This window comes from Phoca vitulina, unplaced genomic scaffold (genome assembly GCF_004348235.1).
Source record: "Phoca vitulina isolate PV1807 unplaced genomic scaffold, GSC_HSeal_1.0 scaffold3, whole genome shotgun sequence".
NCBI classification, from domain to species: domain Eukaryota; kingdom Metazoa; phylum Chordata; class Mammalia; order Carnivora; family Phocidae; genus Phoca; species Phoca vitulina.
The window spans coordinates 2,446,287-2,463,702 of record NW_022589706.1 but is presented as its reverse complement, the minus strand read 5'-3'; the positions used below and the strand labels follow the sequence as shown (position 1 = coordinate 2,463,702).

Below are 17,416 nucleotides of genomic sequence, written 5' to 3'. Positions count from 1 at the left end.
GAGCCGCTGTGGGGATGGTGCTAGAATTCTAGAGCAATGTATATATCCCATAACGTCCTTCCAGCAACATTTGGGCACTCAGTCAAGGCTCCTTTTGCCACCGCTCTCTGTGCCTGTTTCTGTCTCCTCCCACAAAAGCACTGAGAAAACAGCATCTCAGTGGCATGACTTCATCTTTTCCTATTCTGTTTGTCTCAGTTTTGTCAAAACATGTTTCCAATTAAGGAAATATAATTTCATTTAAATTGCAGGATCGCCCAGATTCGTGATGACAAACTCACTGCAGAGGTTAAGATGATAAATCCAAAAATTGGTTCCGTGTCTTGGCGTCCTCTCCCTTTCTGATCTCGGGCAATGTTCTGTGCCTGAATCTTAAGGCTTCAATTATGGCTAAATGTTTTAGGTAGAAAAAGTTCCAGAAAATTCCTCAATCCCACTTTATGTACTCAGAGGCTGATATATTTAAAGGGCAAGAACTTGGGCTTGACTTTTAGGTAATCTACTAACTAGCTGTGTTGCGTTAGTGGATTCACTTAAGCAATCAGACCCTACTTCCCGTACCTGTGAAATGGGGATAAAATAATTTCTCAAATTTTATGTAAACATCACATGAAATAATGTGTGTAAAATGCTTAGCATCTTTTTTTAAAGATTGTATTTATTTGAGATAGAGAGCACAAGCAGGAGGGACGGAAGGGGGGGAAGCAGACTCCCCATTCAGCAGGGAGCCTAATGAGGGGTTCGATCCCAAGACCCTGAGATCATGACCTGAGCCAAAGGCAAACGCTTAACCAAGTGAGCCACCCAGGTGCCTCTAAAATGCTTAGCGTCTTGAGAGCAAGTCTCAATAAACCTTAGCTACCAGAATTATCACATCACTACAGTTTCTTAGTATTATTTATAAACATAATATATTTATAGTATTATTGTATTATAACCATTATTATCTATATCTGTAACTGTAAATATTAGTTATGCATAATAGTTATATAGATACATAGATATAAAATATAGTCTATATGGAGATAATTATATGTAACAATTATAAATTATTATATATAATATCAATCTATAAAAAATAGTAAGTCCTGCACACATCTAATTAGATCTATTCTAATAGATCATTTATAACCATCTATACAGGAATCTATGCAATTACAGTTACAGATTTTTCAGTATTTTTCATCATATAAAAAACACAATGTAGCCACACAACCATCCTTGCAAGTGTGTTTCTATTTAGGAGAATCCAGGAGTATCGCTCCATTTCCTAGCCGTTTATAACCAGACCTCCAGCGAGCTATTCCCCAGGGTGGGCCCGATGCCTGCAGTCGGCCTCTTCACAGCCCTCAAGCCATCTCACACCGTTGAAACCCTCCATCTCCTCCCTTGGCTCCCGTCACACTGACGCTTCTGGGTTTCCTTCTTAATCCCTCTTCTGTCTCCTCTTTCTTCCCCTGCACCTGCCTTCCCCTCACCGGAGGCTATGTTAGCCCCTCCCCCCATGTCTGCTCATGCTGCTATCAATGACTGAAGCCCCATGTTTTTTGGGGGGACCCTAGCCCTATATTAACATCTCCCCACTCAGAGTCTCCGTGTATTATGCTAAAAGCCTCTCCTGCTAAAGCCTGCAGTGGCTCCCACTGTCTCTAGAATAACACCCGAGCACCAGGCAGAATAGGATATATGGGAACACGGGCAGGTGGAGGTAGCACCCCCAGGAGGGAGGTGGAGGGCTACTCCCCGCAGATGGGGTGGCCTGTGTGAAGCCTGAGAGCCCAGAAGCAAGACGGTGGGAAATAGTGGCTTGGCTGGAGACAGGAGGGAAACAAAACCCCAAGACAGGCTGGAGCATTTATCCACGAACATCATGCTGTGGTTGTAGGCATGACATTGAGGCCAGTGGGGGATGGTGGAAGATTTGGAAGAAGGGGGTGTCCTGACCTGACTGGTACACTCTTCAGAAATTAACTAGGGCCCTTACAAATGCTGACCCTCAAATACTCACTGAATTAAACTGCACGAAGAACTGGTGTGCCAAAGAGCAAGCCATGTGGGAACGTGGCACACACAAGTGTCACTGCGACCCACGTCGGCAGGGTTGGGATGCTGGCATGCCTGAGAGATGACCATTCTTCCTTCTGCTTCAGGACGGCACTTTCTTGGTCCGAGACTGTTCCACGAAATCTAGGGCAGAACCCTACGTGCTGGTGGTGTTTTATGGGAACAAAGTCTACAATGTGAAAATCCGCTTCCTGGAGAAGAATCAGCAGTTTGCCCTGGGGACAGGACTGAGGGGAGATGAGGTGGGTATAACCTGACAGCTTCCCTTTTCCAGACCAAAGACAACAAGGGGAGATGTTGCGGGGGCGGAGGGGAATGCTGGCCAAGTTATCTGTCATATCCTCATGACTGCTGGGGGAGGAGAAAAGGGCGCCGCCCTGGAGGTGGAGACTGATTCCCTTCCAGCCCCTTCTACAAGCATCCCTGCCCACCTCACGCTTCAGCTCATGAGCCCCAGCCAATCCTGACCATTCCGTGCACCCTCCACACGGCTCTGCCCATTAAAGGAAAGTCATTCTGCGGGACACATCGAAGTTCTGCCTCCCAGGAGGTCTCCCCTGAAGCCCCAGTTAGTGTTAACACCACATTCCTTCCCTGCCCCCACGCCAAACTCCCACGGCAGGCATTCCTCACCACACCTGCTGGCATTAGGAACCCTTAGGTTTGTGTCTCCAAATTGAATGTGAGCTCAAACACAGCATTCAGTGCCATGTTGAGCATGCCCATCCTCAGTACAGACCTGCTGATAGGCAGCTAGGTGAGAGAATCCATCAATTAAGGCATTCATGAACTGCATAAAGACAAAGGAGGAAGGAGACTGATTTTCACTGAATGTGCTTATGGTAGGCCTGGTCTCTCTGCATCACCGCACATGAACCCTCAATGACTCCTTCACATAACAATTGCTCCAACCTTAGATATAGGGAAACTGAGGCTCAGAAAGTTATGTAAATGGCTAGAGACACACGAGTAGAAAGTGAGAGGGTGAGGAGAAGCTACTCCTTCAACTCTTCTTGAAAGGAAAGTAGGAAGGCGGGTTGGAAGGGAAGGGTAGGGGTTAAGTTCTGCATCACCATTTACTAAGTATGTGAGCTCAGGTCAGTCACTTAACATCTCTGGGCTTTAATTTCTTCAAATGTAATGTTCTTTTCTTGTCTGGACTTCTCTAATTCAGTAGTTCTCATTTAGCATCTCCAGACCTCAATGTTCTTCAGTAGAGATTACAATGAAGAACATGGCCAGGGCTGCCAAAGCGCATCGGGTACATGCGTACGTGAGAATCCCGACAGCTGCTGCATGGAGACTCCAGCTTAAACCCAGTGTCTGACCCCGAGCACTTTCGGAGAATCGCTCATGGCTGGAGAGGTGTGGTCGGCACCGGCCTTTGCGAGAGCCTGGGAAAGTCTGGGCATAAATGAGAGCATGACTGGATAGATAGATTAATACATAAATCTGCTAAATGCAGCCATACCAAGAGAGGATGATAGCAAAGCTAGAGGGAAGTAGCCAATTTTCCTTTTTGTGATGAGGATTAGTGATGTAACAGACGTAACGCACTCCGAGCCAGGCTGAGACTTAGCAAGCTCATGTTAAATATGAGTTATTATATTTTCATTCTTATTCCCGAGTCACTGTAATAACGGGTACAGTTCCATCCCAGTCCCCCTCTATCCTTTCTAACTTCTTCCCGCTCATGTTCTTAAAAAAAGCTGTATATGACTTCTAAATGCTCAGGATACACAGCAAGTGGAAATCAGGCACCCTGACACACGGAGCTTCTGCGAAATGCTGTGTCATTTGCTCCCTTACCTGGACCTCAAAAAACCTCAGGGAAGGATGCATTACTGAGCCCCTTTTACCAGCAAGGACACAGCCCTAAAGAGGTCACAGCTTTTCCCCCCCTGCATGCCACACTTTGGTCTTCTCACAAAAGAGGAGACAGCGACTCTTACTCTGGGATGACATCCCAATAGCATTTAATCAGATTGTCAGCCAGTTCCCCGCCTCAGGAGGGAAGCACTTGCCATCTGTGACAGCCCAGATTAGACCATCAGCTTCCAGGTGAGCTGCTCTAATTATCGTCACCAAGGACCCCTTAAGGATTCAAATGCCTATTTTAAGAAAACCCTTTCTGGATATTCCGGAGTTTTCTCCTCCCATGCTTTATCCCCCCAAGCAAGTCTCCTTTTTCCTATTTACCACTTGCATGTTTGCTGTGCACGGGACCTACCCTGCACAGTTAACAATTACTAATTAACTTGATCGATTTCATCCTTCCTAGCAACCCTGCAGCATCGGTGCCACCAACATCTCCAACTAACAGTGACACTGAGACACAAATGTTAAGTACCAGGACCCCAGTAACGTCAGGTACAGAGCAAGGCTGGGCTTCATTTTTCACTCTGCAGAAATACTCATATGGTCTCGGATAACATCGTGACCAAATGCAAATAATCGCCAGCCTGCTTGAAAACCGTCCAGAATGGGGGTGAAAGAGAGTTAACACTTTCGTGAAGCTTACTATGCACCAGGCACTGGGTGAGAAATTACACTTTACATCTGTATATTTTCCTGCCTTACGCGCCAGGCGCTGGTGCACGGCTGGGACAGCGTAGCTTGCTCTCAGCTCCCTCCTGCCCCTCACCAGGCATGCGAGCACCTGCTTGGCTAGGGAAGATGCTCCCAGCTTTACAAAAGGGAGAGAGAATGTGATACAGTAAGGCTCCGCTGAGTGCAAGCCAGCACCAGCTACTTCATCTGGGGCTTAAATAAAGAAATAGCGTCTTAGTTTGACCCTGCAGGAGAAAGGTAATGAGACACAGACTTGTCAAGGATAATTGTGATTTTGTGGGGCTTTTTGGCTGCCTTGCAAACTTGAGAATTTAACCACACATCCAACGCAGAGACACCTATCAGATGAGGTGATGTAAATACAGTCACAGAGGCTCAGACACACAGAGGCAGGTGCTTAGTGAGGATGGGTTTCCACCGGAAATGATTCCCGAGAGCCTCTGCACTGAGTTTGTGCACCCAGGCACAAGTGAGGGGCAGCTACTCCAGGACATGGGGGTGGCAGGGGATGCCTGGATGAGGCCCCCGGAAGGCGAGCACGCCAACACCTCCCCAAGCACAGAAGGTGAGCAAACCCACCCATGTCTGCCACGAATAAGCCTGGGAAGGTCCGTTTTGCTGCGTTTTTAGGTATTTGGGTCATCCTTTTAGCCACGTGGCTAGAAACTCATGTCTGAATTCAGATTTAGGAAAGACCCAGTGTCCTCATTCCCTGGGGCCTATAACAAAGCACCACAAACTCGGTGGCTTCAAACATCAGAAATGTCTTTGGCCAAGTTATTGGTCAAGCATTCATTTTATGCCTACACTATGTTAGACTTCATGCTCCATTCTGAGGACACAGAGTCCCTGCCGTCCAGGGACTACCCTGCTCATCTGTGCCTATCGATGCATGCACCTAAGCAGGGGTGAGACTGGAAATATTTAGCAGCTGCTAGAACACCAGCCCTGGCACGAGAAGCACCTGCCATTAGTAACCCACAGAGATTCACCTGCTGCCAGGCATTAACCTGCGTCCGAGTTCAGAAACCACATGTGTCAACGTTTCTGTGAAAGCTCATAGAAAGGAGCAATTTCCATCATCAGACCTTTCCTTGTCCTGCAAATGGTTATGATGTGACTGAAAATTATGATAAACATTTACTTGATAAACGTTAAAGACTAGTAAGCAGAGACAAACAATGAACCCACGAGCTCACAGCTTCTCATTTCCCCTGCCCGCTTCTCTCTTTTCTTCTTTCACTCCTATGCATGCACCCAAACAGATTTCTTTACCCTTCTGGCAAGTAAGTCATTGCCTACCATTGGTATGTAGAGTAAACACAAAAGGTTTAAAGAAATTTTAAGATCTAATATTCGGATGACATTTGCTGCCCTCCTGGAAAAATCATTTAATATGAAAATAAGAGCTTCATTATAATATTTTTTAAAAGTCTCTTTGGGGTAATTATATATCATTTGTGGGCCTATCACTAGAAGGGCATAATCAGAAATGACAGTAATGATTTATCGCTCCTGCCTCGCTTGCTTCCTACCACTTATTAAGATTACAATTTCCTATAAAATGGCATCCACGCAGTAGGTTATTAAAACAGTTAATATTAAACCCATTACTTCGAGACCATCCTGAAGATAACAGGAATGAGAAGAGGAACCATGCATTTTCCTTCTGAAGATGAAGATCACTGAAGAGGCTTTCCTCTGTGCCACGTGGGTTAGCCAATTTTGCAGAAGAGTTCCACGTGAGAAGTTTCTTTTCATTACTTTTAGTTTTGTCAAATATCGAAAAAGAGAAAGAAAACTCTGTTCCTAGTTTATAACTGGAAATGAAATACAAAAAAAAAAGCCTTCCTGAAGGTATACAATGATCATCTGTAAACTTCTCCAGTGATTTCATTGCTCTTTGTTCTTGGCAAAGCCAAAAGGGATGAGGTCATGGTAATGAGACATTTATTTATTGAGCACTCATTGTATAACAAGCTGTCTTCTAAATGCTGAATATGTGTCAATTCAATTAATCCTCACAAGGGCCCTCAGAGGTGGGTCCTGATATTACTTACCATCATGTTCATAGATAGAGAAACTGAAACAGAGAGTGTGAGAAACCTGCCCGAGGTCACACAGCTAGTGAGTGGGAGAGCCTAGTTCGGAACTCAGGCACTTGGTCCCCAAAAGCCCTTCACATACGACTTCTCTAACAAAACACTTGCTTTCCCCATGGCACAAAAGGGAAACCACCATACCTTAGCATCAGGTAGGAACTAGTATTTATCGTATCCCTATTAGGGGTGGACAGATAGGTTATGTCCTTGAAACCAGATCTAGTAACAGGTGCAGAGGGGCAAGTCACAAATTCAAGCAGGTCTTAGTGCAAAAAGACAGAACCCGTGTCAGAAGAGCTTGGGTGGGAACGATGGGGAAGCTTGTGGACTCAGTCTTCAGGATGGACAGGAATGGAGTGGATCCAGGGACTGGTCCATGTCAGGAGATTAGTCATTCCCTGACTCTTTCCCAGAGTCTTTCCCCCAGTGTGGTGCCTCTTTGTCTTCACACCCTCCTCCAGTGGCCTCTTTGTCTTCATACCCTCCACCATGGCGGTTACAGGTCTCTAGCTTTTCAACTCAGTGCTCCCCCGAGGAAAAGGAGTTCCTTCCCGTAGCCACATGCAGCCCCAAGGGAAGGTCCGTGGGTAGCCTGGTGATGTTCTTGAGTTCCAAGTTAATTAATTTCAGAGCACGTTATCCCTAAATGAAATTACCTCCTTGTATAGGAAGTTATTTTCCGTCTGTCCCAACCAGAATGTAATCTGCATGAGGACAGGCACCATGACAATTCCATTCCCTGTTGGATATCCTGAAGGCCTGCAAATACGTCTGTGCTGGGATGCACTGGGCAGAGGGAGGATTCACACTAGAGCAGCATCAAAGGCTTCCCTGCCGGGGCTCCCTCCCTTCAGGCTGTGTCCTCTCTCCTAGTCTGTTGGAACCCAGGGTCACAAGCTGTAGGCACTGTAGAAGGGCAAGAGCAGAGGACTCCTGTCCAGAAAAACCAGGTTGCACTTCCTGGTTGTGGCCCCCTGGCTGTGTGACCTCCAAGCAGGTCAGGCCATGTCTGTGAGCTGCAGTTTCCATAGCTCTTCCATGAAGGCCACTCCCCCTGCCCTGCTCACCTCCCAGGGCTGAGGCCGAGGAGGATCAACATTGTCTTAAGGTGTGCAAGGCAAGCTGAGTGAACTCTTCCTACTCACCCTCCAGGATTTCCTTTGAGGACACATCCAAACTCAGCTCATCAGGATCACCGTCTGGACCCTCGTGTCCTCAACACCTGCCTTTGTTCATGCTTTTAGAATCCTTAAACCCTCTTGTCCCTTTATCTAGAATCACCCAGAAGGTATAGCTCATTTTGAGTCTGCATCTTCAGCAAAGCATGTCCTGATTCCCCAAACTTGAAATAATCTCACTGTCCATTCAATCGCCACAGCCCTTCATCTGTGCATCTCCAGAAACATAAAAGTAAAGATCTGCTGTCACCTCATTATTTCACAAGAAACCCAGAGAAGGAAGTGACATTGGCTAAGAACTGCCAGCACCTTGTGGCCAGCTCTGTTCCTTCTGATTACCCCAGGACTCCCTGGAACACAGGGGTTTCCAGGAGGGGAGCTCACTGCAGGCCTTCCCACCAATTCACTCAGTGAAGGTCGAGCCCTGACCTGCTCACTTTTGGTCTCCCCAACCACCTTACTCTCCCATGTTAACTTAATATTTTTATCACTCATCCTTCAAGAGCTGGCTTTCCACTTTCTTTTTTTAAAATCACTTTCTGACACACCTTCAGAATTCAAAAAAAAAAAAAAAAAAAAAAACAATGTTAAGTGAGTTAACTTCTTCCCTAAGGAAAATGAAGCATCTTATTCTGTGCTTTAACCCACTGACACAAAAGATATTTAAATTTTCATTAACTTTCTTTTCTGTGTTTCAGAAGTTTAATTCAGTGGAAGACATCATTGAACACTACAAGTATTTCCCCATCGTACTAATTGACGGGAAAGACAAAACCGGAATCCACAGGGAGCAATGCTACCTGACTCAGCCCCTCCCCCTTAGCAGGTGCTTCTCACCTTGGTAGGAGGGAGTTTTGTTTTCTCTGCAGTTCACTGGATCCAAGACCTCTACCCACTTTTCATTTATTTCAAAGACGATTTTTCTGTGGCTTCGAGGGATCACTTCTTTGACTTCGGAGAAAAGGAAAACATTCTATAATGGGAATTGGAAAATCGATCTCAGTTTTGAAAGTTCAAACCACAGAAGAAATATTGATAAGAAGCAAAAATAAAAGCGGGCTTTTAAAAAATATCTTCAAAAGAGAAAACCATAAACGTGGTCGCCATGCTTCCAGGTGAGAAATAAAGGTGAGGAGAAGTTGTGCTCACGTGTTTGCAGCTAGCATGGCACGAGTCTACGCGAGACTCCCGAATCTATGCGAGACTCCCGAATCTATGCGAGACTCCCGAATCTATGCGAGACTCCCGAATCTATGCTCGTCATAGGACTTGGTCCTGCCTTTATTTCAGAAGTGGTAGGACCTGTGAAGGTACAATGTTTTTGAGATTCCTTATGCTGAAGACGTTGGTGAATGTAAGTTCTATCTATTTGTAATCCTGGAAACTCAACTGTAGAGAAGGAATGTAGCAGAAAAGGAGAGTGTTTGCAAATATCACCTGTAAGACAGAAATCAGAAACGCTTTTACTCCAGGGGTGAAAGGGCCACGGGCCCAGTCTCCAGGACTCTGTTTGGAGTGGCTTTAAGACAAACGGAATTAGCAGATTCGTAGTAAGGGAGTAAGCCTAAGTCTGAGTGAAAGTAACTTTTTTTTTAATTCCAATTATGGACTTCCCTTCAAAGGAAGAGAAGTGTCCTCAGATTAGTGCTACTTTGAAGGAACATTGCACACCTCCTGATACGGTCCCCTCCTAAAGCTAAGAGGATATTATTTTATTACTATTTTACAATACAAATGAGGAATAAGAGATTCAAAGAGGTTACTGGTCTCACTCAATGTAAGAAGGGAGCCCCCATCTTTACGCATTTTGCCTGGCTCCGTCCAAGCACACCTTCCCAGGTACATTTCCCTGTGGAATTTTACCATCAGGTTGAAAAGCTGAATTAAAGAGAGAGACACCATTTGAAAATAGATTTACCCGCACTGAAATATATAAATAAATAAACTCTTTAGTGGAGTAAGTTTAAAAAAGAGAGAGAGAGAGTTCTGGTTGAAATCAATCTATAAAATGACTTCAAATGTTACCAAAGCCTATACATGAAATTTATGGAATATTTACGCAAGAGTAGCTTTAAGGCAGAAGTAAAATCAAAATAGAATTAGAAGGGAAGAGATGACTATGGGAACCTTGCTCAGGATTATCTCATCTAAAATAGCAGCCAAGGAGTGCTCTGAGAGGAGCTCTGAGAGTCTACCTACCAACCGGACAACCATCTAGGCTCAGCTTTCCCAAGGTCCGTGGGAAATTATGCCTCTAAGTCAGGTCAGGAGCCTTTGATGAAGAAGCTCTTTGTCAGTGAGAGCTCCAGATACCCCACTGAGCCTCCCTTCCAGGGCACCTGCATGGGCCAACATAGGGACCAAGAGGCGAGCGTGTCTAAACTGCGGCTTGGCTACTAAGGAGTGTACTGCTCAGAGCTGAAGGCAGTGTGGTTGCTGGTCACTCTCAGCTGGACTTGGGCAGACCCAGGCCGGCGTGGAAAAAGACTGCAGAGGCCCCAGCTCTAGCAAAGGAAGAATCTGAGCCTCCCTCTACAAAGCTATTGGGAGATGCCTGGGACCTCTGATTCAATTGTTCGCACTATTCAACACCGTGTGCTCAAGAAATGTCTGAGTCTCCTCAAGCACTAGCGTTGTTAAAACAGATGAGCATCAGCTGGTGGCTAGCATTTATGAGGCTTGTTTTTCAAAATGTTTTATTCATAAATGCCTGATATGATGGGAAGAGGAAAAGGAGGCAGAAATCAACCATCTTAAAATAAAAAGCCCACCATGCTTATCCATAATGAAAATCTCTGGAAAGAAAGATACAATTCAAAATATTGATGGGGTTGTTTTTTAGACGATTAGGGTTTGAGGGACCATGTTAGCTGGGTCTTCTGGAACTCCGATGCCAAGACAGGAGTTAGAAGTGCAAACATTTGTTATAGGTAATGCTTGAGAAAGATAAGGGGTGAAGGGAAGCAATAAGACTAGGCAGGGAGAGCCTTCGGGCTGTGACATGGTTCCCTATGAGAGGAGAGAGAGAAGGAGGGAGATGGGGGTAAGAAAACCATCCAGCTGAGATGCAACTCTGGGAGAGTCCTGGCCAGCTCGCTGGTACGATCCAGAGCAAAGATTGCTCATAGAGAATAGAGTCCCATGTGAGGCAGAAATGACTAGGTCTTCGTACACACAACACCATGTAAGCCATTCCCAGAGGCTTCCCAGGGAAAACACAACCTTCAGATGCTGGGGGAGATCCAGAAGCTGCTGCAAAGGAAGGCTGTCAGATAACCCACTCATCAGCAAGTTCCTCTTTCAAGGGAGAGCCAAGTGGCCCACCACCATGCCTGCCACAGAGACTCTTGTTTTCAGTGTTGATTGTAATAAGGACATACTGCTTACAAATATTACTGAAGAATAAGGATATATATATACATAACTGTACTTGATTGTACAACAATTGTACAATATATATACGTATACATAATTGTACTTGATTCTCACAACAGTTCTGTAAAAAGGCAGGACAGGTCTTCTGAACCCACTGTATGATTGAGGACACTGTGTCTCCTTGGCCCAAATCTTATGGTGACATAGTCATGGCTGAACCAATGTCTGCAGACACAATTCTATTCAGTGTCTAGTTGCTTATTGGATCTGTAATTGAAAAAGTTCAGTGATTTGGGTTTGGCTTGCCCAAATTCCAAAGGGGCTTAATCCCTCTTCAACTAGTATTTCATTTTCACTGTAAAAATGTCACTTGATCCCTAGTTGCCAGAATAGTGGAATCTTAGCGTTATCTGATTATAGCATCTATGCATTCGAGACATTTCTTGTTGACTAAATAACTATCATTCTGGATCAATTTATATCTTCCTCATCTTTAATAATACCTTGCTATGAGCACTTGCTTCTGTATGCATATGCATTCATTGCTAGGCACTCTTGAGGATGCTGGAATTACAGTGATAAATTAAGTGGGAGAAACAGACAATGAAAAAGTACCCAATAAATAAGATAATCTCTTTTATCACTGAGTGCTTGTCAGTGAGGTCAATATTAGACATTTTGATGAAGCTTATTTGAGATGGTTTTTAAAAGCTCTGTACCAGAAAATTTTAAATTTTTCCAAATTTACCTAATGGAAAATTCCCTCGCTTGGGTATATGTGTGGGGGAGAGGATGTGGGTGCATGGGGGTGTTTGACACAATGTAGCTGAAATCAGTTAAATTTTCTGTGCTAATGACCAGAGAGGAACCAAATTTTATCCCATTATCAAACTTAGCCCATTGCCATGTGTATGTACACATAAACACATTTTTTTAAGATGGTCTGTATCATAGAAGACTAGCGTATTTGTGCATCCATTTTTTGTATACTAATATTTGTTCTAACATTCACTTTCTTTTGAACATTCATGATTTATAGCTGTGCTAAAAAAATGAAATCAAATATGTAATTGAATGCCATAATATCTCTGTAACTGAGTATTAAAGAAAGGAATTCAAAATATAGTTTAATTTTGTTCATTTCATGCCCTATTAGCCTTAAAGTCCTTCTGAAATCATAGTTAGGATAAACTTATGATAAAATTTCTGGAAAAATTTTTGACATATGAGCATTAGCCCATGCTAGATTTGGGGAATAAAGATGAAAAGACCTAATCCTTGTGATTGAGGGTTAAGCGTCTGGCAAGCGAGATACACATGCAATTAAAATCATGCAACACAGAATAATAGATATGCTAATTCTCTCCCTTGTGCCACCATTGCATTGGTAGGCAGAAATGGTTGTGTGGGGAGGATGCAGTGAGGGAGACCTGCCCAGGGGAGATGTTCAAGCAAAGAGTTGAAGCATACCCCTAGAACCCAAGCTTTAGAGGTACAAATATTTTGTCAGTCTATTTCTGAACGCTCTTATCTTTGGGCTCTATTCTCAGCCATTCTTGTCACCAGTCAAGCAATGACTCCCTAGTGAATGGGTATGTGAACACAACAGAAGTGGCATCCGTGGGAAAGGACAGATGATTAGTCAAGTGGTTCTGGGGAAACTGGCTCGCCATATGGAAAAGACATACAATTATGTCCCTACGTCAAATCATATACAAAAATAAATTCACCATGGATCCAATAGCTAAAAGTGAAAAGAAAACTTTAAGTTGAATCTTATGTTTTCTTCTAATAATTTCTATGATTTGGGAGTAGGAAAAGAGTTCCTAAACCACATGAAAACAGGAATTTTGTATTTTGTCCTTAAAGTCCTTCTGAAATCATAGTTAGGATAAACTTCTGACAAAATTTCTGGAACAATTTTTGACATATGAGCATTAGCCCATGCTAGATTTGGGGAATAAAGATGAAAAGACCTAATCCTTGTGATTGAAAGTTAAGCATCTGGCAAGCAAGATACGCATGCAATTAAAATCATGCAACACAGAATAATGAATCTTGGATCACTACTTCAAAAACTAATGATGTATTGTATGGTGACTAACATAACATAATAAAATTAAATTAAATTTAAAAAAGAAACACGAATTATAAAGGGAAAGAAAGACTAAAAGATTCATTACACCAAAGTTTAAAATGTTTGCAAAAGTTAGATGAAGTCCAAAGGCATTTAAACAACTTCATAGAAGTATGAGCAAAGAATATAAACAAGCAATTCACACACAAAAAGAAACCTCTTAGCCCTGCAAGGTGTCCAGCCCTGCTCTCATAACTGGACAATGATGGAACTGACATAGGGTGTCAAGAGCCACTGTCATGGAATGGAGTTATCCTCAAAGACAAACGACATGGAGCCTAATGGAGCAGAGCAGGAGATGGAAACGTGGCTCCTCTGGTCCCCATCCCCACAGCTGGACAATGGATCCACATGAGGGAGATCTTAGCGAGAATGTTTAAAGAGAGACCAGACGCTTAAAGAGTAGGCAACCCCCATGAGAATGGCAAGTGGGCTTCCTCTCTGCCCACGGATGGAAGCAAAATGGGCAAATGAAAGCTAGACCCTTCCTCCGTGCTCACCGATGGGCTTGGTGAAGCCAAAGGGAGTTAGTTACCCAGGAGCCTCCCCCAGCATGCCCGGGCTTCATGATCATCTGACAGCTACTTCCACAATAGTAGCCGGAGAAACGTTAATTAAAATAACAATTACGTAGCACTTTGCACCCAACAGATTGGTCAAAATTAAAGATTTCAGAAAATATCCAAAGCTGCTGAGGATCTAAAGAAGTAAAAATTCTCAACTACCAGCTGGAATGTGAATCAGTACAGCACCATGGAAAGCAATTTAAAAATAGTAAAATATAAAATGCATGACCTACTGCAATAAGAATTCCAATTAAAACATGGCTAAATATGAACTTAACCTTGATCTCTCTGGAAACTCCAGTATAATGACAACAGAGGAATTGAAAAGTCAAGAATATATGATAAAGGGAGTAGAAGAAGATAGGGCAGGAGAAGAGAGACATCAACAAAATTCGGGGTGAGGGAAATTAAAAGGACAAATAGTAAGTGAGTTAAAAAATAGAAAAAGCTAAAATGTAAGCCAGCTGGGAGGAAAATTCAACAAGAAACAAGCTGGTTCCCCTTACAAAAATCTGGAAAGCCTCAGAAATTGGAGTCATTAGTTACCCTTACATACTGGTAAAGGGTCTGGGGCAAAAGGGGATCCACTGACGGCCATTATAAGAATCGGTTATAATCAACACCCCTCCCCTGGGAATCAGCAGCTTACACAGCCAGACTCCCTCACCCTCGTGACCGTCCGGAGAGTACACTTCCAGAAAATATTTGGACTTAGGATGTAAGATCCTGCTGAAAATGGGAAGTGTATGCTGTCCCAAAAAACACGGTTTAAGTTAAAGTTTCATTCCCAATGTTAAAAACCACAACCCCTCTTTTTTTCTAAGATTTATTTATTTGAGAGAAGAGAGAACAGCAGAGGGAGAGGGAGAGAGAGAGGGGCAGAGGGAGAGGGAGAGAGAGAATTTCAAGCAGACTCCCCGTTGAGCACAGAGCCAGACCGGGGCCTCAGTCCCAGGACCCTGAGATCATGGCCTGAGCTGAAATCAAGAGTTGGATGCTCAACCGCCGGAGACAGCCGGGCGCCCCAGAACCACAACCCCTCTTAAACACTTGGTTCCCAGGAGGAGCAGATAGAACCACAGCCCTAAATCAGAGAGCGGAGTAATCCTGCTACCAACAGTAGGGTGTGCTGGTCCCCAACAAAGAGCCAGACCCCTGCTCCACCATGCTACACTGAGGCCCCTTCAGTGTGCAAACAAGTCCCAACTAGCACTTTCGTGCCTCAGTCTTACGTATAAGCAGTCAAGACCTTGGAGAAGAGCTTCTAATGGGAAAGACATTAGACAAAATCCACAAACCAGAAAAGGGGGGGGGGGGGGGGGACATCAAGGGAAAGATATGAAGTGGGATGCTGAAGAAAACTACAAAAAGAAATTATGAATAAGACCAGAGAGATAAAAACCTGAATCCATGAAATGTGAATAGAATGCTATGGAAAGAAATATTCAGAAGTAAAAACTGAGAACACTAAAAGGAAGAAATAAGCAAAAGCACAATGATTGTGGGAAATTTTAATACACACCTCTCAGAAACTGATTAAGTGAGCAAATATTAATAAAGCTACAAAAATTTAAGAACATCATCAACCAACTAGACCTTATTGTCATTTACAGACTATTTCACAAAACAAATATAGAGTACCCATTATTTTCTAGTCTACAAAGAACATTCACCAGGAAGGACCATCTCTGGGACCTAAAACAAGTCTAAATAAATTTCAAAGGACTGGAAAAATATAGTATATTTTCTGAGCCCACCCCCCTCAAAGAATTAAATTAGAAATAAATGTCTAGCAAAATCTCCAAATATATGGAAATTTAGCAACACATTTCTTTCTTTTTAAGATTTTATTTATTTATTTGACAGAAAGACACAGCGAGAGAGGGAACACAAGCAGGGGGAGAGGCAGAGGGAGAAGCAGGCTTCCCGCTGAGCAGGGAGCCCAATGCGGGACTCGATCCCAGGACCCTGGGATCATGACCCGAGCCGAAGGCAGACGCTTAACGACTGAGCCACCCAGGTGCCCCTTCCCAGCCCTTTCTATAAGGCTGGCACAAACCCAGCCCATAAAGAAATAAACACATAAACCAATCAGCCCGACACAGACCATATAAAGAAATAAGTTTACAGATTAATATGCCTCACAAACATAGATACAAAAATCCTTAACAAAATATTGGCAAATCAGTGGGGAGAAAAGATGCTGATCTAAATAACTCTGGAACAGAGCGGAGACTATAAGACCAAAGACAAAAGGATGACACACAGCATTTGCACTCCAGCTGATAAAGGCGTTTCTTGTCCTGGAGCAGGTATATGTATACAGTGGGATTGAACACATCAGTATACAGGTGCTAGGTGGTAGGAGCCAAGTTTCTCCCTGTTAGAGTGGAAGATGACAGATAAGCGGGGGCTAAGGTCAGAATGAGCCATGTGACACTGCATTATAGTTGGAGACATCAGTATGAATTCATGTTTTGCTTAATATAGATACCTATGGATAAACACAGAAATAATTACAGATATGTGCATAAGCCCTGGTATAACACATACATTTCCGAGCTCTGTCCATTTAGAGGGCCTAGAAGGAATGACACTGTTCTCTCTCAATAACTGTCCCTAAGGAACTAGAAGCAATGAAACTCCAGTGGCAATTCACACACCCAATGGCCAGAACTTGATTTCTAATACCAATATCCAAGAAAGGAAGTGGGGCTCCCTGGAGAAATGGCTGATTCTGGGGCTGGGACAGGGAATACATATGATGAGCCTGGAGCATCTGGTCGTGCCAGAAATTAAGGAGGTACCCAAAATCCACTGCGCAATGATGGAGGTAAGTCAAAGGACACAGAAGCCAACAACATAAATAACATGGTATTGGATTAAAACCAAAGGTATACAGTAAATATTGAGGAGTCCACAATGATATAAATAAATGGCAGACAATGGAAATAATTCACATACAGAAGAATTCCACATAATTTATGTAGATACTACACTGTCAGGGGGGAGGACCGTAACTCCCCACTCCCTAAGTGTAGGCTGTGCACAGAGACTTTCTCCCAAAGACTACTATATGGAAAGAAGGGAAAAATGACTAACCTTACAGTGGAGACAGATGATCCAGCTTAACATTATCAGTGATAACTAGTGCTCATTGTAGGTGCCCTTGATATGATGTGATGACGATGGCCCTTTACCTCAGTGGTCTTCCTCTCAAAATCCTATAATCACAATCTCATCATGAGAAAAATATCAGACAAACCCAAACTGAGGAACATTCCACAAAATACCTGTCCAGTATCCAAAACTGCCAAGGTCATCAAAAACAAGGAAAGTCTGAGAAACTGTTCCATCTCGAGGAGCCTAAGGAGACAAGTCAAATAAATGCAGTAAGGAATCCTAGATGAAATCCAGGGACAG

The 17,416-nt window shown here is 43.6% G+C and overlaps 1 protein-coding gene across 1 annotated transcript in view; it reads left to right on the top strand.

Moving 5' to 3' along the window:
* Positions 1-8,785, top strand: part of CLNK (cytokine dependent hematopoietic cell linker) — a 76,164-nt gene extending 67,379 nt beyond the window's left edge. Inside the window, exons 16-17 of the mRNA XM_032399892.1 lie at positions 2,151-2,306; positions 8,614-8,785. Of these exons, the coding sequence (XP_032255783.1) occupies positions 2,151-2,306; positions 8,614-8,760 (303 nt within the window). The 3' untranslated portion in view covers positions 8,761-8,785. The remainder of the gene's footprint in view (positions 1-2,150; positions 2,307-8,613) is intronic.
* Positions 8,786-17,416: the final 8,631 nt, after the last annotated feature.